This window comes from Scardinius erythrophthalmus (genome assembly GCF_964197995.2).
Source record: "Scardinius erythrophthalmus genome assembly, chromosome: 5".
Classification (NCBI taxonomy): Eukaryota; Metazoa; Chordata; class Actinopteri; order Cypriniformes; family Leuciscidae; genus Scardinius; species Scardinius erythrophthalmus.
Window position 1 is genome coordinate 2,951,143 of NC_138225.1, and position 24,830 is coordinate 2,975,972.

At 38.1% G+C, this 24,830-nt stretch overlaps 1 protein-coding gene across 3 annotated transcripts in view; it reads left to right on the forward strand.

The window, feature by feature from the left end:
* The window catches only part of LOC308690281 (RIMS-binding protein 2-like), a 128,981-nt gene extending 104,193 nt beyond the window's left edge, over positions 1-24,788 (forward strand). For all 3 annotated transcript variants that reach the window (XM_081364667.1, XM_081364668.1, XM_081364669.1), the window contains 11 exons: positions 510-1,004; positions 2,086-2,607; positions 3,013-3,171; positions 5,944-6,028; positions 7,923-8,053; positions 8,726-8,894; positions 13,881-13,934; positions 15,002-15,105; positions 15,194-15,265; positions 18,689-18,790; positions 20,617-24,788. In XM_081364667.1, coding sequence (XP_081220793.1) covers positions 510-1,004; positions 2,086-2,607; positions 3,013-3,171; positions 5,944-6,028; positions 7,923-8,053; positions 8,726-8,894; positions 13,881-13,934; positions 15,002-15,105; positions 15,194-15,265; positions 18,689-18,790; positions 20,617-20,847 — 2,124 coding nt within the window. In that variant the 3' untranslated portion in view covers positions 20,848-24,788. The remainder of the gene's footprint in view (positions 1-509; positions 1,005-2,085; positions 2,608-3,012; positions 3,172-5,943; positions 6,029-7,922; positions 8,054-8,725; positions 8,895-13,880; positions 13,935-15,001; positions 15,106-15,193; positions 15,266-18,688; positions 18,791-20,616) is intronic.
* Positions 24,789-24,830: the final 42 nt, after the last annotated feature.

Below are 24,830 nucleotides of genomic sequence, written 5' to 3' on the forward strand. Positions count from 1 at the left end.
TCTTAACAAAATAACAAAGAGAATCTTTAAGTGCTCATCATATATGTTCCTTCTTCAATAGTTTAAAGTCCTCCTTAAAATGACAGTGAACAGTCTCAAAAACACGGTTTGAAATCGCTGGTGTTTCTGACGTCACAAACTACCTTGTAACCAATCAGGTCAATGAGTGATCATCAACAATCGATCTCTGAGTTGCTGTGAGTGAGTGGAGGCGGGACTAATTTGCATATTCATAGAACTGCGTATACTAAATGAGGCAGGGGTATAGACTTATATTCAAGCTATTTTAAGGGATGAAAAAAAAATCAAAGAAAAAATGCTTTAATATGTCATTTTGGTAATTAAAGATGAGTTTTTAGGGATAAAATGATTGACTACAGGGGGACTTTAATAGTGTGAACTTCATGAATGTCCGGAGTAAGCAAAGCTTAAATCTTAATGTTACTCACAAATTAATTTCCATTATTTCAGAGTGTTCATCGTGACTTAACTATTCCTTCTGTATTCAGGTATTAGAGGTGTCATCGCCCACAGCAGGCAGCGTTCTGATTGGTCCATCTCAGATCCAGACGTTACAGGCGGCCCATGAGCTCACCGTCCGAACCATGTCAGCTTTTGGCGAGTCGGTGGACTCATTGTCGGTGAATGTACCCGCCAAATTGCCTGCCATCATGTCCGGTGCCTCATTGCCTCAATGCCAGTCTTTGCCAGCTACCGCCAGTGTCCTCATGGCCAGTGCCAATCCAGACCCTGCTGTTTGTGCCACATCTCTCTCTGCTGCCAAAATGCCCAATCTGCCACACGCTGCTACACTTGACGAGCACACCATTGGTCCTGTTCGGGGAGTCTATGTCAACACGCCCAAAGCAGTCACTTGTGAGGTGCCTCCTTCTCCTGCGTCCTATGTAGAAGCCTGGGCAAACCCAACATCAACTGCAGCGCTGACGACTACAATGGCAGCACAAGAAGCACTGTCACTATGTGCCTCGCGTACTAGCTCAACGGTGGGTCTCAACTAAATTTCTGCTTGTCTACAGTTTTTGTCACTGCTCTGTGCAAGTATTCATTTAGCAAACACTTTTAGAGCCAAAAATAATCATTTGTAAACGTATGCGTTTCTTTATTCTGTGGGACACAAAAAAAGTATGTCGAGATCTAAAAATGACTAAAAAGCAACACCAAATTTATCATAAAAGTAAACAGTAGTGTTGCATAATGAACAGACCATTTTTCACTGTAACTCTGGGCCCTCCTCATGCCCTATTTATAAATAGTCAAACTCGAAAGAGGTTTGAGAACTACAGAGGAAGTAAGACTTAAGTTTTATAAACCATGTAATATAATGCCCTCAGTTAATATTGTTGTTTGGAAAATAGCCAGGACATACCACTTTTTTCAGATCTGATTTTTGGTTAAGACCAGTAACCTTTTGAAGGCCTGCTCTAAGCTTCAGCCACTACATTTGGTCCTACTCGACCAACTTCTATTTCAATTTGAGCGGGTCTCTCCGGCATGGGAGGCAGGCACACTAACAAGTACGCTAAAGACCACAGCCTCTAGTGTCAGTCGCAAGCACACCTCTAGAGGCCTCTTTAGTTTTACACTCACAGCTCTTACTAGCTTGCCTCCATTACACTAACCCCTCTAAACCTTACTCCTATCTGGGTCATGGCACCAAATATAACCGGTTCCACTCGACCCGCTCCGATCGGGATTTGAACTGGGGTCTCCTGCATAGGAGGCAGGCTCGCAAACAAAGACGCTAAAGACCGCAGCCTCTAGAGTCAATCTCTAGCATGCCTTTTGAGGTCGGGGAGTGACTTTTACACACACCGCTCTTACTAGCTTGCCTCTGTTGCTCTCACTCTCATACGGGTCACGGCACCAAATGTAACTGGTCCTACTCAACGCACTCCGCGCTTGCCTCCATTACACATTAACCCAATTTCATGTGGAGTATAATGTAGAACTGTTTCAGTTTATATATATTGTCTGTGTGCAGAGATATTGGATGTAAAGTTTCTCTTTAGGGTTGGGAATGAGTATTTTATGTGTTTGAGTAGTAAAAGTGTTATCCATCAACAGGTGAGTGTATCTGCACCCATGGTCACACCTGCACCTGTGGTCATGCCTGTGCCTGTTGCCACACCAACGTCCATGGCTGTACCTGCTCCCTTGAACACACCAGTACACATGCCAGTGTCCATGACAGTGCCAGGTCCTGTGGTTGTGCCAGCATCTGCCACCATGCCTGTGCCCATTCCTGTACCTGTTGGTGTACCTGCATCAGTGCAAGTGCAGTCCAGTGTGGCCCCTGCAGCACTTAACCCCAGCAGAGAGACAGACAGCCCAGGAGTCCAACGTCCTGTTGCCTCCCTCTCTGAATTCCTGGAGGACCCCCGTGCCAAACTTCATACACCGCCACCAATTTACACATCCCCCAAAGTTAACATCCCAGGAAAGGACCCTCTTAATATCCCGGATACGCACCCACTGAGGCCTCCCAATCCATCGCCTTTTGAGTCAGAGCCTGAGGAGGACAGGGAAAACACCAGGCTTGTGTCCATGGAGGAGTTCCTGCGGCCTGTACCTCAACCTCGTATGAAGGTCAGTTTCCTGTGCAATTAATTTCATTTTATACTGCACTCTTTTTGAATATCTTTCTTTCAGAGCCTAATCTTGATATACACATTTATTCCATCAGAGAAACACCTTTTGATGCATGAACTGTGTGTCTTGTTACTCTGATGTGTTACTCTGTGTTGTGCTAGTGCACTGGTGTCCAGTTCTGCTCCTGGAGGGCCACTGCCCTGCAAAGTTTAGCTCCAACCCCAATTAAACACACCTGAAACGGCTTATCAAAATCTTTGGAATTACTTGAAACTTCCGGACAGATGTGTTGGAGCAAGTTGGAATTAAACTCTGCATGAAGGTGGCCCTCCTGGAATGGACACCCCTGACCTAGAGTCTCAGAAACCTGTTGAAGTTGTTGTTTCTTTTGTACTCTATCAGGTATATGCTGGTGGTCTTTTAGACCCTCCCTCAGACTATCATGGGGAGAGCAGTCGGTCTGATCTGTCAGACATACTGGAGGAAGAGGAGGAAGATCTGTACTCTGAGACTATCACTGACATCCCCTCCAGAGGTTACGGTACAGCTCATACGGGAAGGGTATGTACATGCACATGAACACATAGTATGCCTCAGTGAACCTTTGGACAAAATATTGAGTCCTTTTGCGATGTGGCAAGTTCTGATTGGCTGTAATTGTGCCGTGTGATACAGCATTTTAGCTTTTGGTGTGGACAGGCAAATTACTCAAGTAGAAACTTGTTAGGATACAAAGTTAGCCATACTTTTATGTTCTTTCTGTTTTTATATTTCCTCTGTTGCATTTTAATTTTCTTGTTTCTTTTTCTTGTTTTCTTCTATTTTCAACTTTTGACACCAAACAAAACCAACCTTTGTCCTCATCTGCATGTTTTCAATCTATCGCCTTGTCCTTTCCTATTTCTTAAACAACCCCAGTGTGAAATGTGGGAAACTGATAGTGATGAAGAAATTTTGGAGAGGATTATAAAGCTCCCCCCTCAGGTCTACCACAACAAACAGCTCTTCAGCATCCCAGAAGTCACGGAAGAGGAAGACAACACTGAATCAGAATCCTATACTAGACGTTCCCCAGGCCGGACTGCTTCAGGCAAGGGCCACCATAGTGGACGCGAGGGTCGCCGACATTCTCCTTTCCACCAAAATCATGGACATAAAACTGAATCTGAATCACCCGTAGTGAGGTACAAAGGGACAGCACCAGTCAGGACTAGACCCAGAGTGCACTATGCTGACACAGTGGACACCATCAACTATCAGGATGAGGAGGAGGAGGTGGAGTTGGACTCTGATAGTAGCCTGTACGCTGGGCCTAGTTCTGGAAGTGTGGGTGTGCGCCGCACACCACACAAAGGACACGGCGATCGACTCAGGAGAGAGGCCTTACTCCGTAGCCAGTTGTCTTCAGATCTCTCTGGCATTTTGGCATCTTCAGGAACAGGGCAGGGACCGTATTTAGTTAGCAAGACCGTACACCGTGTGAAGTCGCCCACTGGACCCTCGACAGAGATTGACGTAGAGTATGGAACTGATAATGATGAGGAGCAACAGCTGTTTGACCCTGGAGAAGTGGTGTTAGACCAGATGAGCTCTGAGTGGTGGGTGGAGGGTGGTAATAATGAGTACCACAACCTGCCCCTGACATGCAGATCCCAGCCAGAGCTGCCCCCAAGCAACCGCTCATGGGTGGGTTGTCCTCTGTCCATCTGTCTCCTGCTGTCCCTTGAGACACTCTCTTTGAGAAACCTGCCCATCCCTTTAGGAAATGGCTGAAACCTTTTGCGTCCTAAAAGCGAAGATGAGCGCTGGTTTGCATCCATATCATTTGCTATTCTTATCAGTTCCCTGTAGCTTAACTTTTCCAACTTGCAGTATCATAGTTGGAAGGCTTAGAATGTTTTCTTGAATTTAGCAATGACAATCTTAAGAAACTGAGCAATTCTGGCTCTAGTTCCACTTAATGATTTCATTAAGTTTCCTTTTAGTAATTTTGAGAAAAAGTGGACAATATTATTGCATTCACTACCCTAGCACCTCTGATATGTATATTGCATGTTAAGTTGTTAAGGAAGAATGCAGGAAGGAAGTTGTTAAGGATGAACGTTACAGAATATGTTAATATGTTACTGTTAATGCAACTGAAAGTCTGAACGAAACCAAACGTCCGTTCTGAATAAGACGTGGTTCTCGATTCCAAACTCTACATGGAGTTAGCATTTCAAATGCATTCATTTTCCACATATGATGTTAAGTGGTTATTGTGCTACATGGGATTCCACCAAGTACACGGTGACTCCCCAACACTAATTTTACTGTGGATGCAAAAGGTTTAAGCCTGTACATCTCGTTCCTTGCGTTTGGTTGTGTACCCTACACCCTTTCTCCCAGTCTCTAGTCAAGGCATCTTCATATTTGTAGTCGTGTAGCTGACAGCATTGCTCTATGTATTTGTCCTACATCTTACTGTAATCTTTCCAGTGTTCAGTCAGAATGTTGCTATGCTAAGGCCTTGGCTTTCCATTACCGCTCAACAGGTTTACTTGCTCTAGTGCATCTCCTTTCCTTGATATTAATGGGATGCTTCTTGCCCCACATGTTGTCAAGATTGTCCAGAGACTGCTTAAGCAGTTAAAGCAGAGACTGGACAATACAGTTGTGCTGTGTGAAACTGTATGTTGTACCTGCAAAAGGGATCTCCTTGTTGTTCTTATAATTCCTCTGTGTTGTTATGAAGAACAACCTTAAATGCTGCTGCTTTTTATCTGGAATCAAATGTTGCTTAAACAATAGTTTGTACGTGTCAGTGTGAGTGTGCGTGTGTTTCAGGGCTCCAGGCTAATTGCTTATTCAACAAAAACATTTGCATCACTTGCATCAATCTACAGTATTTGCCATTAGGCATAGACACCAAATATTCATAGACTCACTTCATATTGTGAAATTATGTGGCTTCTTTCAATACTCTAGAAAGGTGCTCAAACACAGATGCAAATACTTGGCAATCGCAGTCAGTTGTAAATAGCTAGATAGCTTGAAGCTAGAATAGTTTTGTAGACAATGTTTCAGATCTTTTAGTTAGCAGGTAGTAAGCTAAGTAAACTTCACACTGGAACACGGACTACTGCAGATGTTCCAAATGCAAGCTTGGCAATTCATGTATCCCAAAATCTAGGTCCCAAAATGCTTTATTAGCAGCAAGTGGCTCACAAGTGATTGTTCTAGTCTGGAGCCCCCAGTTTGTGTGATGGTGCTGTCATCCCACTGTGATGTTAGTCACTGACTGTTTCCCACCATTGTCATCATCTAACTAACTGTTTGTTTCTCTTACATTAGGAGGCAGCTGGAAGAGAAGATCCAGGTGCAACGTGGTGCGATGTCACTCAAAAATCAGCACGCTCTGAAATTAGACTGCATAGAGGTGAGACTCTCTCACTTCCCTCTCTCTCACTATAGAGGCAGATTAACTCTAGACAGCTTGTCATGACACAGGAGGAATTGACAACTATGAAAATAGCTTCCGGGATAATACCTGACCACTGTGTACTGCATACAGCTCTCGTTTAGATCACATCCATCTCAGACTCTTCCCAACCCACCCAACTTTAGACTGCCCTTCTTCTCCAAATGTACTTTCAACCACACCCACATGTGTGTCAGCCCAATCTAAATTGGGACTTCTTTTGTTCCTAGATGAAACTAATAAGTATTGCTGATTTATTGCTCATTCGTAGGGTTATTGATTTTATTAAACCTAAACCTAGGCACATAAATTGCCTAGGAACTCGCTTGTTGAGGAATGCTTTCTATGTGATCAGATGCACATTTTATTTGATTAAAAACCCACAAATTTGCATTGGTGGAGAGTCAAGCCATGTCTAGTGACCATAATAGCATAGAGATTTTGAAGTGGACAACTAATATACACCATTGCACTTTTACTATATTTGACAAAAAAATTTACTATATTTTTGAATCTGTGTTTCCTTTGACGACATCCCCAAAAGGAGGTTTTCCCAAAGGTAGCACATTTTTTCTGGATATTTGCCCTCAAATGTGACTCACAGAGGTTGTGGAATGACCTCTTTTCTTTGCCCTGCCCTTGATTGTTGCTACAGATGGTCTTGATCCTCACTAATGAGATGAGCACATCTCACTGCTGGAGCTTAACACGAACACGACAGACACCCATTACCACCACTGATCATGCATCTCTGTTTTACACTGTATTCCTTACCCCGCCCCCTTCCAACTCATCCAGAAACTGATCCTGATGAATTCAGGGTGCTGACCCTCGACCTCTTGACCTTGAGTCCGGCTGTCAGACTCCAAAGTACAGAACAGCAGTTTTATTTTCCATACATGTCCAATATATAGGACAGGTGGTTTTGGGGGGGGGGGGGCATTTGTGTCTGCTTTACATTTATTTACAATTTGCATTTTCATTTATTTATTTAGTAGACACTTGGGTGACTTAAACTAATACATTTTTATCTACTGTCTCCTACAGTTGAATCAATTCATGTAGTAATCGATCGATTGGCACAATTGAATCTGAGCTGCTTATCAATATCAGTAAGAACCTTATTAAAAATTGAGCACCAATAATGATGGAGCATATTCTAAATGATTTCTGAAGGACAATGTTACACTGAAGATTGGAGTAATGATGCTGAAAAAGTCAGCTTTGTAGTCACAGGAATAAATTGCATTAATGATTTTAAAAATGTAGAAAACAGTTCTGTATTAATATTTCTGAATTGTACTGTTTTTAATGTATTTTTCATAACATAAATGCAGCCTTGGTGAGCCTAAGAAAAATCTTTCAAAAACATTACAAAAACTCAATTATTCCCAACTTTTGACCAGTCATGTTGTTTTAATCTGTTCCATAAGAACTTTATTCAAAATCATAAAGTTTGTTGGTATCTGAATAGACATTGGTGTGTCTTTCTCTCTTCCTGTCGCTCTCACTCTGTGTCACTCATGTGCGCACGTTTCTCTAGCGGCTCATGGCGGCTTAGGATCAGGAGGTTTTAGTATGATTACCTCACTTAAGGACACGCCTGGGCCGCACCATTCTTTCTTTCAGGCGGGGGAGACAACGCACATTAGTTCACTGGCTTTAATGTTTGGAATCCATCAAGGAAAATGGGAAAATTGTCTAAAATAATTTGTTTTATTGTAATGTTGTAACGAAACTTTGCACAGCTTCCCAAAAAAATTAAATATGCATGATGTCCAGATCAACCACCAATGTGTTTGCTGCATATAAATGTTACAGGTGTGTTTGTGTGTCCTCTTTGGTGTTGCAGAGCCCAGACCATGTGGAGAAAATGAGGTCAGAATCTTTGTTGCCCTCTTCCCATATGAACCTGCAGTGATGTCACCCAATCCTGATGCTGTTGAAGAGGAACTTCCCTTTAAAGAGGGACAGATTATCAAGGTTTGACTTTACTCTTTAATAGTAGACCATACTAGCTTAAAGTCGGCATGAAGCATAAGTTGCGATAGTCTTTTCTTTCCTACTGTGACATACAGTCTTGGTCAGAATTATTGGCACCCTTGCATTAATAAACACCCTTGCAATAAATCTGCATTGTTAATCCTGTTGACCTTTTATTAAAAAACTCACAAAAATCTAAACTTCCATTGAAGTAAATCAATGAAAATAGGGGGAAATCTCATAATGAAATATATGTTTTTCTCTAATACACATTGGCCACAAGTAATGGCACCCTTTTATTCAATACTTTTTTCCTGATGAGTTTGGAGATCAGAGACCATTCATCTATAGAGAATCTCTCCAAATCCTGCAGATTCCCAAGTCCATGTTGATATACTCTTCTGTTTTCTATAGGGTTCTGGTTTGGGGACTGTTGTGTTGAGTTTGACGTTTGTTTTGGATCATTGTCCTGATGGAAGATCCAACCACGGCCCATTATAAGATTTCTATAAGGCAAACCTGCCTATATAAGCCTTCAAAATGTGTCTCCAGCGTGACCCGCGCAGATACTTGTTCACAGCAAAAACATGCCACTGTACATAAGTCATTCAAAATATTCTTTCAAATATCAAATAATCATTCAAAGCTCATTGCAATGTCTCTTCTCTTCAGGTTTACGGGGACAAAGATGCAGATGGTTTCTACCGAGGCGAGTCGGGTGGTCGTCGTGGCTTTGTCCCGTGTAATATGGTTTCAGAGATCCAGGTTGATGATGAGGAGACCAGAGACCAGCTCCTGATGCAGGGCTTCCTCACCACAGAGGCATCTATGGAAAAGATAGGTGTGTTTATCATTGCATGTGTCAGACTCGTACATCTACACCTCGATCTGTGTTTTCACTCCAACATATCATGTTACCAGTCAGATTTGAGCCCAGCAAACTGTTCTTTTATGATAGCTTTGTACTCCAGTGAGCGGCCTACCTAGACAGCATTGAAGGCATCACAGATACAAAGGCTTGAAATGTTTGAAATGGATACCTTTATACTTAGATAGGAAATTGATACATACAGTGCTGGTCAGAATTATTTGCCCACTTGGTAAATATGATCAATGATGGCTGTAAAAAATAAATTTGCATTGTTAATCCTTTTGATATTTTATAAAAAAAAATAAAAAAGCAAAAATCGAACCTTTCATTGAAGTAAAAGAACTGAAAGTCGGGGGAAAATCATGTTATGAAATAAATGTTTTTCCCCAAAACAAGTTGGGAACAATTATTTGCCCCCTTTTATTAAATACTTATTTGTTTAAATACACTATTGAAACGTATTCATTAAACATGTTTATATCATCCAAAAATTTACTATTCCACCCAATATTTGTGTTCAATGAGTTTATTTGATTACTGAGCATATGCTAACTTCTTGAAACTCTCTTGAAATCAGTTGTAAGCATTAAAAAGCACTCTAGATTCTGCATCTGTCTTCACGATGGGATCTTTAAGTGCTGTCTAGGTAGACAACTGACTAGGTTTTGCAGCAGAGCTTGTATTCTGACTGACATTTATCGAAGGTCATATTTTGAGCATGGTTCTAAAATAAAAATAAATCTCTTAACTCCCTATAATCGTCCAAAGAAAAAGCCACAATCCATTTACAGCTGACATTTTAGCACAGCTAGAATTACATTTTTAGACACACGCTTTAAAATAGGCTTCAAGCTAACAACTTTGAGGAACTTGGGTTTCTAACTTAAGTTCTTTAAGTGTTAACAGTGGAAAAGTACTACTTTTATGTACTTCATAACGGTGCATGCAGTATTTTTTCTCTCATTTAAGGCAAGACGCTACAGGTAAAACCATGTTTTTTCATGCACTGGTCAATTTTGTGATTAGTGGAAAGAAAACATCCGAAATAAAATACACATTTAAGTGTTTGTTTTATTGCACTTTATCTATTTGAGTCTGTAGATTTCAAAGGGTTGTCTTTAAAGGAGTTTTTTTTTTTTTCACTTCAATCCTCATTTCAGCAGCTTTACATACACCAAACCAAACATTTATTTTCTGTCTGTTGACAGCATTTTCCCATTTATGGAGTGATAAAAAGAGAAATCCAAAATCCACTCTGTAATAACCTTTAACTCTAATATGTCAACAAAATGAAACAAGAATTCTGAACCTGACTTTATCCAATGTTATGGAAATGTATACAAATTCATGCATATTTAATTAGATAATGCATCATTTGCATATTTACACATTTCAGAAATCTTATAAAACAAAATGATTGTAATGTTCTGTCATTCATTAATCAACTTGGAGAAATATGTTGATATCTAATAGTTGTACTTTTTAAAAATGATGTATAAGATGTACATGAAAAAGTGGCCACCGTGTTGATGTCACATGATCAGCCGAATACTACTCACTTTATCTCAATCTGTTCTTAATTTAATTTGGTTCATGTTTCACAGTGTCCGTTTCATTTCAGATCACAAAGCTTTGCCATTTTTACAAAAGTGCCAAAGTACTGTCATTGTAATGTGTGTGTTTTTGTGGTCACTGTATGAGCAATTCAAAGAGCAACAACGTGGATCGTGTCTCCCAGAATGCTTTGCTACAGTTGCGGTTCAGCCCTTTCTTTCTCACTGTGGCGGCTCATTGCTGAAGCTAATGCTTATTTTGTTGTTTAAAGAGATAGTTCACTCAAAAATGAAAATTCTGTCATCATTTACTCACTCTCATGTCGCATCACATTTTAGCTTCTGCAAGAACCAATGAGGTTCATTCTGGTGTTACGCAGAACGTTTGAGCTTCAAGAACCAATGAGGTTCATTCTCGTGTTATGCAGAACGTTTGAGCTTCAAGAACCAATGAGGTTAATTCTAGTGTTACGCAGCACGTTTGAGTTTCTGCAAGAACCAATGAGGTTCATTCTGGTGTTACGCAGCACGTTTGAGTTTCTGCAAGAACCAATGAGGTTCATTCTCGTGTTACGCAGAACGTTTGAGCTTCAAGAACCAATGAGGTTCATTCTCGTGTTACGCAGCACGTTTGAGTTTCTGCAAGAACCAATGAGGTTCATTCTCGTGTTACGCAGAACGTTTGAGCTTCAAGAACCAATGAGGTTCATTCTTGTGTTACGCAGCACGTTTGAGCTTCAGCAAGAACCAATGAGGTTCATTCTTGTGTTACGCAGAACGTTTGAGCTTCAAGAACCAATGAGGTTCATTCTCGTGTTACGCAGAACGTTTGAGCTTCAGCAAGAACCAATGAGGTTAATTCTCGTGTTACGCAGAACGTTTGAGCTTCAAGAACCAATGAGGTTCATTCTCGTGTTACGCAGAACGTTTGAGCTTCAAGAACCAATGAGGTTCATTCTCGTGTTACGCAGCACGTTTGAGCTTCAGCAAGAACCAATGAGGTTCATTCTTGTGTAACGCAGAACGTTTGAGCTTCAAGAACCAATGAGGTTCATTCTCGTGTTACGCAGAACGTTTGAGCTTCAGCAAGAACCAATGAGGTTAATTCTCGTGTTACGCAGAACGTTTGAGCTTCTGCAAGAACCAATGAGGTTAATTCTCGTGTTACGCAGAACGTTTGAGCTTCAAGAACCAATGAGGTTCATTCTCGTGTTACGCAGAACGTTTGAGCTTCAAGAACCAATGAGGTTAATTCTAGTGTTACGCAGCACGTTTGAGTTTCTGCAAGAACCAATGAGGTTCATTCTCGTGTTACGCAGAACGTTTGAGCTTCAAGAACCAATGAGGTTCATTCTCGTGTTACGCAGCACGTTTGAGTTTCTGCAAGAACCAATGAGGTTCATTCTCGTGTTACGCAGAACGTTTGAGCTTCAAGAACCAATGAGGTTCATTCTCGTGTTACGCAGCACGTTTGAGCTTCAGCAAGAACCAATGAGGTTCATTCTTGTGTTACGCAGAACGTTTGAGCTTCAAGAACCAATGAGGTTCATTCTCGTGTTACGCAGAACGTTTGAGCTTCAGCAAGAACCAATGAGGTTAATTCTCGTGTTACGCAGAACGTTTGAGCTTCTGCAAGAACCAATGAGGTTAATTCTCGTGTTACGCAGAACGTTTGAGCTTCAAGAACCAATGAGGTTCATTCTCGTGTTACGCAGAACGTTTGAGCTTCAAGAACCAATGAGGTTCATTCTGGTGTTACGCAGAACGTTTGAGCTTCTGCAAGAACCAATGAGGTTCATTCTCGTGTTACGCAGAACGTTTGAGCTTCAAGAACCAATGAGGTTCATTCTGGTGTTACGCAGAACGTTTGAGCTTCAAGAACCAATGAGGTTCATTCTCGTGTTACGCAGAACGTTTGAGCTTCAAGAACCAATGAGGTTCATTCTCGTGTTACGCAGAACGTTTGAGCTTCAAGAACCAATGAGGTTCATTCTCGTGTTACCCAGAACGTTTGAGCTTCTGCAAGAACCAATGAGGTTCATTCTCGTGTTACGCAGAACGTTTGAGCTTCAAGAACCAATGAGGCGAATAAAAGATGACAGATTCTTTCATTTTTGTGTGAAGTAAGCCTTTACTCTCTCATTTTCAGCTTGGTTCTGGTTTTGCTTTTCCTTTGGCTTCTCATTCATTCTTGTCTGCCTACTTGTCTTTTTTTCCCTCGTATCCTGTTTAAATTTCATAAAGACGCCCGCTTACATGCACCGCTTCCACGCCGCACCGCTGCACCGCCGAAACCTAGACGCTCCAAGAAAGGTGTGTGTCAGCGCTCGTGTCTCCTCCTTCACCTCTCCCAGATTTCACCTGCGTTTGGTTTGCTGAATTCCCAGCTTTCTGCTTCTGCATCAGGAACTCTGACAAAAGGGGGATACGAGCATTACTGTAGATATTCTTAGTGTTTTATTTTTCAACCACAGTCAGCATGAAATCAAAACTAACCTTTTAGTTATTTAAATAAATATTCCAAATAAATATTCCTGGTTTTACTCTGCATGATTCAATGCATGTTATTGTAATGAAAACAATGCGTCAAAATGCTATAACTTTTGTGCTGATGTATGCAAGGCCTTTCAGGCAGAGAAAAGCAATATTAGCCAATATGGCATTCCATTATAAGTGCATTAATTGGACCTGCTATTTTTCTTCTGCCTCTTCTTCTTTTCTTTTTCTTTTCTTTTTTTTATTTGAAAAAATAAGCTTAAAAATATAATAATAATAATATAAAATTTATAAAAAACTGTCAATTGACATTCTTTTTGTAGAAAAATTATGCAAAAAAAGTAGAATATAATAATAATAATAATAATTATCATAATTGACATTTTGTTAAAAAAAAAACTTAAGCTACAAATTGAAAATATAAAATAATAACAACAATATATAAATTAATAATATATAATAAAATATATGTTGTAGTAATTGACATTATGCTACAAATGCTGTCTTTTTTATAGAAAAAAAGAAGCTAAAAACATATACAATAACAATGCATATTATAAACAAAATTATCATATATAAAATATTACTATTATTTTTTGTGGTAATTGACATAATGCCATAAATGTTTTCAAACTTAACTTGTATTGCACCAGGGATAATTCTTTTAAACTTGTACTTTCTAATGCTTGGACTCTCAACCCCCTTTGGTCAGCTCACCATCTCTCACTGAAGTGTGTGTGTGTGTTTGTGGCTCATGATTGCTGCACTCATAAGCTCAATAATTTTATTTGGTTTTGTTTAGTTTGATTAGTCATGTACCCCATAATTCCAAGTGTCAATCAAGGTCAGGCAGCCAATCAGGTGGTGTCTAACCCTTCCCCCCTCCCTCACTTCTGTCCTTCTTCAGTGGAGTCTTCTGCGGTGTGGGAGGACACGTCTGCTATAGACTCCTCCAGTCAAGGTTTGAAATCCTTCAGTCCCGTCCTGTTTCTCTCTCTCACTTCTTCCTCATATTTTCCTCCTCGGATGTTTTCAAGCCGCATGTGTGTGACAGTTTAATTGCATATTAATATGCTCTCGGATGATGCAGCGCTGCATGCTTTTACCATGAAGACGTGTCCTCATCTCTGTTCTAACCACTAATTATCTTTCATGTGTTTTCTGTCATAAGTGCCTTTTTCTTCTGTTCTGTCTTTTTATCAAGCCAATAAGATGGTATCAGAAGCTTTGCAAAGCCAGAAATATTTATATTAGTGCTGAGCAACGATTAATCGCATCCAAAATAAAAGTTTGTGTTTACATAATATGTGTGTGTGTGCTGTGTATAATTATATAAATACAAACACATGCATGTATATACAGTATTTAGGATTTTTTTTATATATATATATAAAATATTTATATATAATATAAATGATGTATATAAATATATATATATATATATATATATATATATATATATATATATATATATATATATATATATATATATATATGCAGTGTATATACATGCAAATATTTCTCAAATATATACATGCATATGTATTTATATATACAAAATAATTATGCACGCTACACACACATATATTATGTAAACACAAACTTCTGTTTTGGATGCGATTAATCGCGAAGTTTTCATATCAGTTAAAAGTGTATGGCATTATCAGAAATGCACTTTTTAAATAATGGCCAATTTGGGCAGATTTTTCTACCCGTGCAATTACAGCGTAACAAATATTTCAATTAAATCAGTTAATTGAAATTCTCAATTCGAGCAAATATGGCTATTATTAATAAAACCGAAGTTACTATTTCAATAATGCCCCAAAAAACATAGCATAAACTGTTAGAATATACCTGAAAAATAACATTTAATGCACATAAACATACAAGTTCAACAGAGACCACTGTGATTTGATTCACTTATTGACTTGGGCTGCATTTCCCAGAAGTGAATCAAAGAGGGTCCAGCTTAATCTCCAACCCGTAATCTCCTGATCTTTGAGATGTGGTTTGATTGACTTGCAGACCTGAGCCGCTCAGCCGCCCCGATGGGAAGCTCGAGACCCCGCAGGATGGTGGCCATCTTTGATTACGACCCGAGAGAGAGTTCCCCTAATGCAGACATAGAGGTGATGTCATTATTATTTATAATATTAGTAAAAAGAGTCTGCGCTGACTGTGTAAATTTAACGTTCAATCTTGTCTCTACAACTCCAGGCTGAGCTGATCTTCAGTGCGGGCGACGTCATCTATGTGCTCGGGGACATGGACGATGATGGCTTCTACTATGTGAGTTTCTTCTTTTAAGTATATCCATAGCATCGCCCTGCATCACATTTGATGAATGAAATCCGAAACTTGGTTCTTGCTAATTTTGGGGTGCTGATTCCAAAAATAGTGCCTTACTCTCAAAATATGAGCATTTTTGCTTTCGACTACTATTTGTAAGGTGAAGAGGTCTTGTATTATCACCAGAAAAACTGACACAAAGACATGATTCATATCTTCCTCTGAGCCAGCTCACAGTTATCTGTTCAATTCTCAGCCGGTTTTTGCATGAATGACCTTATTTTCACATGTGACCTGATTTCAAGGTTAGAATTATGGCCAGTGACAGAACAAAATGCAAACATGATCAGATGTTTTAGTGCATCCAAACAGCAACACATTTTGCTGGTTACACTTTTTTTTCCGATGTTCCCCTTTAGACATTGTGTTGACTATAAGTGACGTTGCATCTGCGTGTCTATTAACTGAAAGAAACGCAGACAACAGAGTAGACAGGGCACAATGGAGATATCTGAGAAGGATTTCTATGAAGTAAATGCATCTAATTAACAGAATAGGATGTTTTAAGTGAACATAAACAGTTGAGATAGAAAACGTGTGTATAACAGTGTGTTGGATTCGTGCAGCACTTAGGCCTTGTGTCCACCAAAGCGTTTTTAGCCAGCCGAAAACTCCTAGCTATGGGCGCTTGAGAGAGTTTTGGCAGCGCTGCATTTTTTCAGTTGAGATGCTTTGCTTGTTATGATTCAGAATATCTGCAAAAGTGTTACTAGTATTTCATTTCACTCATATTATGTGTTGATTCTATATTAAAATGTCGATACAATGTAACAGATTTTCTCTATATTGTTCCGTTATTATGCTAGTTGTTGTCGTCTGTTGACGTTGTACAAGCAGAATGTGGCGGTTGGTCGGTATGGTATTAGTCCCGCCCCTCCTCCACTGTGATTGAACGGTTGGGTAAAAAGTGACAGTGATGAGCGCTACATTTACCCAAAGTTGAACATTCTTCAACTCTCGACGACCGATAAAAAACGCCGAATGCTCAGCGATTCAGCGTGAGAAAAGCGCTCAGCGCCTCGTTACACTCATGGCGTTTTAAAAACACGGCGCTCCCATGGAAAACAATTGGAAAAATACGCCAGCCGTGTGAAAAAAACGCTTTGGTGGACACATGGCCTTAAAGTAACTGCAGACTGGCTTAGTGTGTTTTCTGTGGCACATATTGATAGGGAATGAATGAAGAATGAATAGTAAAATGTAGTGTTTCTTGCTGTCAAATGGTGTAGATGAAGAGAGAACGTTATCGGGAATGCTGTACCAAAATGACTTGTGCTTTTCACAAGTCTCTGTCTTCAAGTCCAAGTCAAGTCTCGAGTCACTTGTTCACGAGTCCAAGTCAAGTTGCAAGTCTTTTTTTTTTTTTTTTTTTTTTGCGACTTAAGTGCGAATCGAGTCCAAATCGTAGACTCTGGTTTCCATCTCTGGAGAACAGGACCTTTTTCAAAAATACTGGTAAATTGGTGCTGGCAATTTACCAGTAACCTAACAGTTACCTAACCCTAACCCTAACATTACTAGTTAAATTACCGGTATGATGCTGTCAAGTCAAGTCAAGTCAGCTTTATTTATACAGCGCTTTTTACAACACAGATTGTTTCAAAGCAGCTGTACAGAGATAACAGGAAAATAATGCAACAAAGTTTGTTTCTAGAAGAAAATAGCATCTCAGTCCAGCTTAAGTAAGTTCAGTGATGGTTCATTTTTGTTGTAAAAAAGTTATAGTTCATTTATATATATAGCCGCTCTGGAGAAAACCATGATGTCATCGTCCAGCTCAGTTCACTTCTCATATAATGTTGTCAATGCAGGAGATCAATAATATTGTTGAATATTAAATGCTGTGTGTGTGAACCAGGGCTTGACATTAACACTTGTCAAAAGCGTGTGTATTTCGTCAGTGGCGTGTGACACAGTCACTCCTACTAGCCACTTTGGCCGGTTAAATTTATATATAATATACACATTTTTCAGTTGTAGTCTTTTTAAAAAAGCATCTGAAGTAATAAACTAAGAGCAATGTAGTGTTGTCAAAAATATAGATTTTTCAATACATATCGATACTGAAACACTTCCAATACTCATTTCCCGCAGAATAGATCCATCCCAGCTAGCAAAAAGTCGTCTATTAGACGTTGAAAAGACGTAAATCTTCAACGTCTAATTACGACTTTTCAACGTTGAAAGCAGGTCGATCTTCAACATCTTGATGGAATATGTAAATATCTTTACATTTATTTGAGATAATAATGAACACGGTTTGGTAGTCTGTTTGTCTGACTACATATAAAAACATTTTATACCTAAAAACAGGCGAAACTGGATTTTTTTTGGCTGTTGACAGTCTTTTCTGATTAATGGAGTGATAAAAAGAGATATCCATAATCCCCTCTGTAAAAACCTTTGACTCTAATATGTCAGCAAAATGAAACAATAATTTTGAATCTGGCTTTATCCAATGTTCAGATTTCTCTTCTGGAAATATATGTAAATTAGCGCATTTTTAATGAGATAATACCTAATTTGCATATTTCCTCTGTAAAAACCTTTGACTCTAATATGTCAGCAAAATGAAACAATAATTTTGAATCTGGCTTTATTCAATGTTCAGATTTCTCTTCTGGAAATATATGTAAATTAGCGCATTTTTAATGAGATAATACCTAATTTGCATATTTCCTCTGTAAAAACCTTTGACTCTAATATGTCAGCAAAATGAAACAATAATTTTGAATCTGGCTTTATCCAATGTTCAGATTTCTCTTCTGGAAATATATGTAAATTAGCGCATTTTTAATGAGATAATACCTAATTTGCATATTTCCTCTGTAAAAACCTTTGACTCTAATATGTCAGCAAAATGAAACAAGAATTTTGAATCTGCCTTTATCCAATGTTCAGATTTCTCTTCTGGAAATATATGTAAATTAGCGCATTTTTAATGAGATAATACCTAATTTGCATATTTAAACATAAATATTCTAAAAACTTGTAATACAAAAGATATTTGTCTTAATGTCAGTAATCAACTGGGGAAGTTTCATGCTGAAATCTATTAGTTCATTTTTTTTTCCTATTCACCCGGGGTGTCTGCTCTTAAGGACGTATTGTATTATTTTTTATAAAAAAAAAAATTATTTTAATTAATTTTTTTATTTCTATTTATTTTATTATATATATATATATGTATGTACTGTATGTATGTATGTATATATTAATTTATTATTTTTTACATTTTTTTATTTTTTTATTTTTATTTTTTTGCAGAATATTTTTTTCAAGATGGAGGGCTGCGTCATAAACAGTGTGAAAGTATTGTGTTATGATCAAGTATGCATGATGGGTTTTCGTTGATGTCTTCAGGGCGATCTCAACGGACACAAAGGCCTCGTTCCTTCCAACTTCCTGCAAGCTTTTCCTGAGCCGGAAGAGGACGGCGTGACCGAGAGCCGTAGAGATTCGCAGGTGTGTGTTCACTGCATGCACTACCGTCAGTCATTGCACGTCTCTTCCATTCTGTTCTGTCCATCACAGCGTAATTAACAGCATTAGTTTCTCCAGCTGTCTTTTGTTCTGCATGTCGTCTTATGTGTGTTTTATCTCTTTGTGTTTGTTTTATTTTTGCATGGTTTTCAGAAGCACAGGAGAGGTGTTCACTTTAAACAGTGACCGTAAGTCTTTCATAGATCTGAAACCCTCTCTAGTGTCTCCTTTCCTAAATATAGTGACTCTAAACTTCACACTGTGCACACTGTGAATGATAGCAAAGGTTTGACATCACACATCGTCTCTTTTCTTTCTAAACCCGTATGAGTGACGTTCTTCTGTGGAGCACAAAAGGAGAAGTTTAACAGTGTGTTTCTAAGCTGTCGAGCTCAGAAAAAAGACAAAAAATTATATTATAAAGTTTTATAGATCCTATTTTGTAGAATCTCAAATTATGCATTTAGAAAAAACTGCACATTGTACCAAACTCTCTTCCTTTTTACATAATGATATAACATTTTTACAGTGATATATACTGTATCCACAAAACAATTCTGTCAGTCAGTGGGGTCCAGTTATGTGTGTTTTAGTATTATTTATATACTTTCATAGCAATAAATAAAATGTTGAATAGGTGTTTTAATTTTTTGTCTTGCTTTTGTCTTTTTTATTCTTTTTTTTTTTTTTTAACCATTTAGGGTTGATTTATTTTTATTTCAGTATTAATTTTTGTTCAGTTTTAGTTTAGGTTTTATTGATCTCCAGTTAGAAACATTTCTAATTTAGTATATCCTTCTATTTATTTATTTATTTATTTATTTAATATTTTATTTTTAGTTAACAAAAATGATTCCGTAATATAAAGATAATAACCCTGATATGGACCCCAACATTCTTCAAAATAGCTTTTGTGTTCTACAGAAGAAGTGGCTGAAAAATGATGAGATTTGTAATTTTTTAGCTGTACTCGCCCTTTAAACTTAAATCAGTATTTCATGTTCATGTATTGTCTCTTCATGTCATGGTTTCTCTCTCTTCTCATCATGAGCTTGTTTTTCTAAGATCATGTCAGATATCTGTCAGATCTGGCACTGTGTTTCTGTTTCTACTTTGATTCCCACAATATCTCATAGTCGACGGTTTTACACAGTAAGCTCTCTTAAGGACATGTTTAATAAGATCCCATCAGAAAACGTTTTCACATGTTCATCACACAAATATTTAAAACACTTTTTTTTTTTTATATATTATATTTATTATTTTAATTAAATGTTTTGTTTTATTTTTTCTTTCTATTTATTTTTATTATTATTATTTTTATGTATATATATATGTACAGTATTTTATTATTTTTTTTGCAGAATATTTTTTTCAAGATCCACGTAATAAATAGTGTGAAAGTATTTTATTTATTTTATATTTTATATTTATTTCATTTTATTTTTATTTTATTTTATGTTATACAACTTTTATACATGTAATTAGTAGAAAGTTAACTATCTCTCAGCTCTTTTTTTATTTTTTATATCTATTTTATTATTATTTAAATTTTATGTCCTTTTATTTATTTATTTATTTAATTTATTTAATTTAATTACATTTATATATATATATATATATATATATATATATATATATATCAAATAAAAACATGTAATTACATTTTTCAAATTTTTATCATACATTTAAAACATTTTATATAATTTGTATTTATTTTTATTTTTTTCTATTTATTTAATTTTTTTTATTATTATTACTTTTTATTTTTACTATTATGTAATTCTGTTTTGTCTCGCGTCTGCCAGGTGAGCCAGACAGAATCTTCTGAGCATCTCGATCCCGTGAGCTCCTCTCAGCCAGAACCGACCCCTGACCCGACCCCTGACGTGACCCCTGACGCGACCCCTGACCCGAAGCCGGCCCTGAGCTGCTCTCCTCCGTTCCCCGACGCCTCTCTGCCCGAGAAAAAGAAGAAAGGTTTCTTCTCCAAGGGCAGAAAGCTCTTCAGAAAGCTGGGCTCCAGCAAGAAGGAGTAGCGCATCAGGCTGTGAGCGGGACGGATCTGCAGATTGCACTTTTCCTCGTGTGTGTGTGTGTGTGTGAGTGTGTGAGTGACTGAACAATAGGAGAATCGTTCTCGTTCTCTGACTTTTTGCCATAATGACGCAAATGTACCAGCGCTTTCGTGTGTCGGACTGTTTCTTCTTTTTGCAAAGCAAATAATCGCAATAGGAGTTTCACCAAAGCTGTGAATAGAGCTCATGCTAACTTCAACAACAGCATCTAGACATGAAATAACAATCAAGCATCATCCACTGGAAGGCAAAGCACACTTATGAGGAGAATTCTGGAAAATAAAACGGGGAGTGACAAAATAAAAGTCACTACAGAAATCTTTTGCACTACAAGTAGGGTCCAAGACTGCTTTATCCGTTTGTGTTGATCATGTTTAGCGCTTGAGACTAGAAGATGTGGCGTTGAGACAAACCAGTGATTCTGACTCAAAACTCAAACCTTTGCATATTATTCCAGTTATTTTTACTGGAGAGAATATGAACGATCACAGACGAGGCTGAAAGCTTCTCATATGTTTGATAGTGTACATCCCAGATGCATTTCAATCCATATTTTCTGCAGTTTCACATTATTATTATTATTATTCTACTGAGAATAGCATTTATTATATTCTACACACTTGTGTGCTTTTTTCATTGAGAGTGATCAATGAGAATTTCATTGTGTTCAAATTTAAAGCTTTCACTGGCTCAAACTATACAAACATCAGTTATTATCAGCTTGGTTTATGTCGTTTGCATGCTGAAATGGCATTTTGAACCACATTATTTTGATCCGTCTGTGAACGCAATATCGAGCGTCTGATTCTGTACAGGTTTTATTGATCATAATGAACTCTGTGTTTTAGTTCAGCTTCGCCTTTTCTCAAACTCACCGTCATGGAACTCTAATAACAGTAATAATTCATTCACTTACGTCTGATACGGTATAAACGTACATTGGTGTGTGTGTGTGTGTGTGTGTGTGTGTGTGTGTGTGTGTGAGACATTGGCTTCTTTCTGCATGAGCTCTGTCTTAACTTTTTCTCGATGTAATTGTTTTGATCCTCTTTTCTTTTCCTCCGTTTTAGGAGCGTTGTAAAGTCACAGCATGTGAGCATAACACCCCCCCCCCACACACACACACACACACACACTCTTGACTTCATATTGCAACATGTAACACCCTGGTAAAGTTAGTTTGAAATGCTAGCATGTGTTTTTTGGTCTTACAGGGCTCATGTCAAATGATTTCTCAGGTTTGCTCATCAGTTTTGCGTCTTAAGTCAGCTCGTGCTCATCTTAGGCGAGACTGTCCAGAACACACGCTTGATCTTCTTGCCAAAAAACTACAGCGACTAACAACCAATCACAGAGCGCCAGCCGTTTAGAGGGGCGGAGCTAGGGCCGAAGCGACCTCACAGACAGGAAGTAGGTGAAGGTTTCAAACATTCTCAAAACTCCTACCAAATACACTGCAAAAAAAAAATGAGTTTGTGTAAACATTGTTAAATCAAGACACATTTACTGGAGAAGCTAAATGACTTGTCCTGTTTTCTGAAGAAATGTGTGAAAATGATTGAATTAAGCTTCTTATTCTTACCACATTGGCAGATATTTAAACTTTCACACATTCTTTGGAAAACTAGGCATTTTGCTTTGCTTGGAAAACAAGACAAAAATAAGGTTTTTTTTTGCAGTGTCGGCAGAAAGCATTGTTTTTAGCATTACTTCATGCTACTTCGATTGCACTGAATTATTGTAATGCATTAAACGAGCTTATTTTGCATTATGTTGTGGGTAGTGATCCCTGGATCCAAACGCTCCCCTCGCTGCACTATAATCCAGACGCATGCTGTGATTCCCACGAGGAACGCACAGATCTGACCGTAATCGTTGCTACTGCAAGTAGGCGTATCCTAGGCCATAATAAAACTAGCCTTATAAGACCTTGCTTAGTCTTAACTTCAAGTTTACTACAGCTGTGTTTGTAATGACTGCATGCATGATGGTTGTCCATCTATACTCGGCCTTATTTATTCTATTTATGTGTCGTAGTAGTTGCACGTACCTTGCGTTTCTGTGTTTTGCAAAAATGACGTTCTTCCTCAGTATTGTGTACAGTACGAGTATCCAAAGACTCTTAAATCATGATGCAATTACTCCAGAAGCAAAACTGAAGATATTAAGTTCAGTGAAAATGAACCGACCAATAATTTTTCTGACCCCATTGTTTGTTTATATGCATATTTGTTCTTGTTTCAAGCCTTTTTCAAGTCATTCACAAGTAAATGCATCTTAATTTAAAAGTGTTTATTTGCACTGGAACACAAAACGGGAAGAAAATCTTTTCTTTTTTTTGCGGTGCGGTGTTGAGGTCAGTGTATTTTTGTAATTTGAGGTATGATATTTTCATACATTGAGAAAGAAACTCTATTCTTGTGTCTGTTGCAGAAGGTGGATGTTTTTTGTACATTTTTCTAATGCGTTTTTTTTTTTTTTTTCTGTGTGTGTGTGTGTGGAAACTCACCTGTAAATAATGCTTCTTTTTGGTAAAGTATTTTTTGTGCATGCCGAAACAATGTTTTTGGATAGTCACACGGGCATCATGCTTCGTGAGGGACGTCGTAGTGATTTACTTGAATGACTTGTTGCAATATGGACTTTTTACAGAAATAAAGTATATTTTCACATAAAATGAGTTTGTGTTGTGAATGATGAGAGACCAAACCGTGTTTTATTTCTTTCTGTTTTATTGAAGTTTTAAAACATCACATTGCATTTCAGAAGTCACATGTTTTTAGCAGAGAAAGTTGGCTTTAGTTTCTGTAAGCGCACCACCGCCTCACGTGGACGTGTTTTGACACTATGAGACGTGTGCGGCTTTACGAAACAAAGCGACTTCCTCTTTTCTCTTTCCCGTCGTTCTGCGTCGAGCGCCGTGAAGTTTCCCAGCAGCCAACAGTACACTCATCCATAAAGTAGGAAACACTACACTGTGGCGAGGGGTTTAGTAGTGCTTTCTACTTTATGGATGACTGCACTGTACATCCCAGTGTCCAGGTGTCCACGTCTCCTCTGGAGAAACGCTTGCGATCTCAAGCTCCTCCTTCACACACACACACACACACACACACATTTCCACTTGTGCACAACATGTGAACCCCACCCAACTTTACACCGGCTTTAGACATGCACAATCAAACAGTTTTCGCAATGCATTGAACCAAATGATTTGGTGCACAACGTTCAAACTTACAACAAATATACCGCAACAAACATTTAGTTGAATTGCATTAAAGTCTATACACAATTACATCAACTTTTGAAAACAGGTGGAGTGAAATTAAAATGTTAGAAATGCATAATGCGTCACAAAACCAACGTCTTCCCTTTTCATCACATGGCAGCCATTTTGATCATCATGAGTAAGCTTTTTCCTTCAAACAAAAGCGTTTTCTTACAGATACATATTTAAAATGCTCGTGTGTATTAAAAAAAGAAACTGCAATGATAGAAAAAAATGCACGTTGTGAACTTTTAACATTTTAGATGAACAGAAACAGAAACATTTTTTTAAAATAATTCGACATGATTAGTTAATAATCAATATTAAACTACAATGTTTGTTGCATTCCAAAAAATGGTGGACTTTTAACATTTTAACAATTCTTCAAAATAATTTGACTATTATCGAACAGATTTTGTACATTCGTCAATGGATAATCCAACATGACCCAACGTTAAAGTGAAAAAAGTGAAAATATTAATGCAGAAGATTAACACATAAAGTTACACATCATGTGATACAGTAATAAAGACACTAAAATGTAAAGAAAAAAAAAATGAAAAAATCGTACTATTATAACCATAGGCATACATTACCCATCCACACTTCTCTAGCTGGGTTACATCCGCACCTGTGGATCGAGCCCAGTACTGATATATTTGCCCAGTTCTTCTCC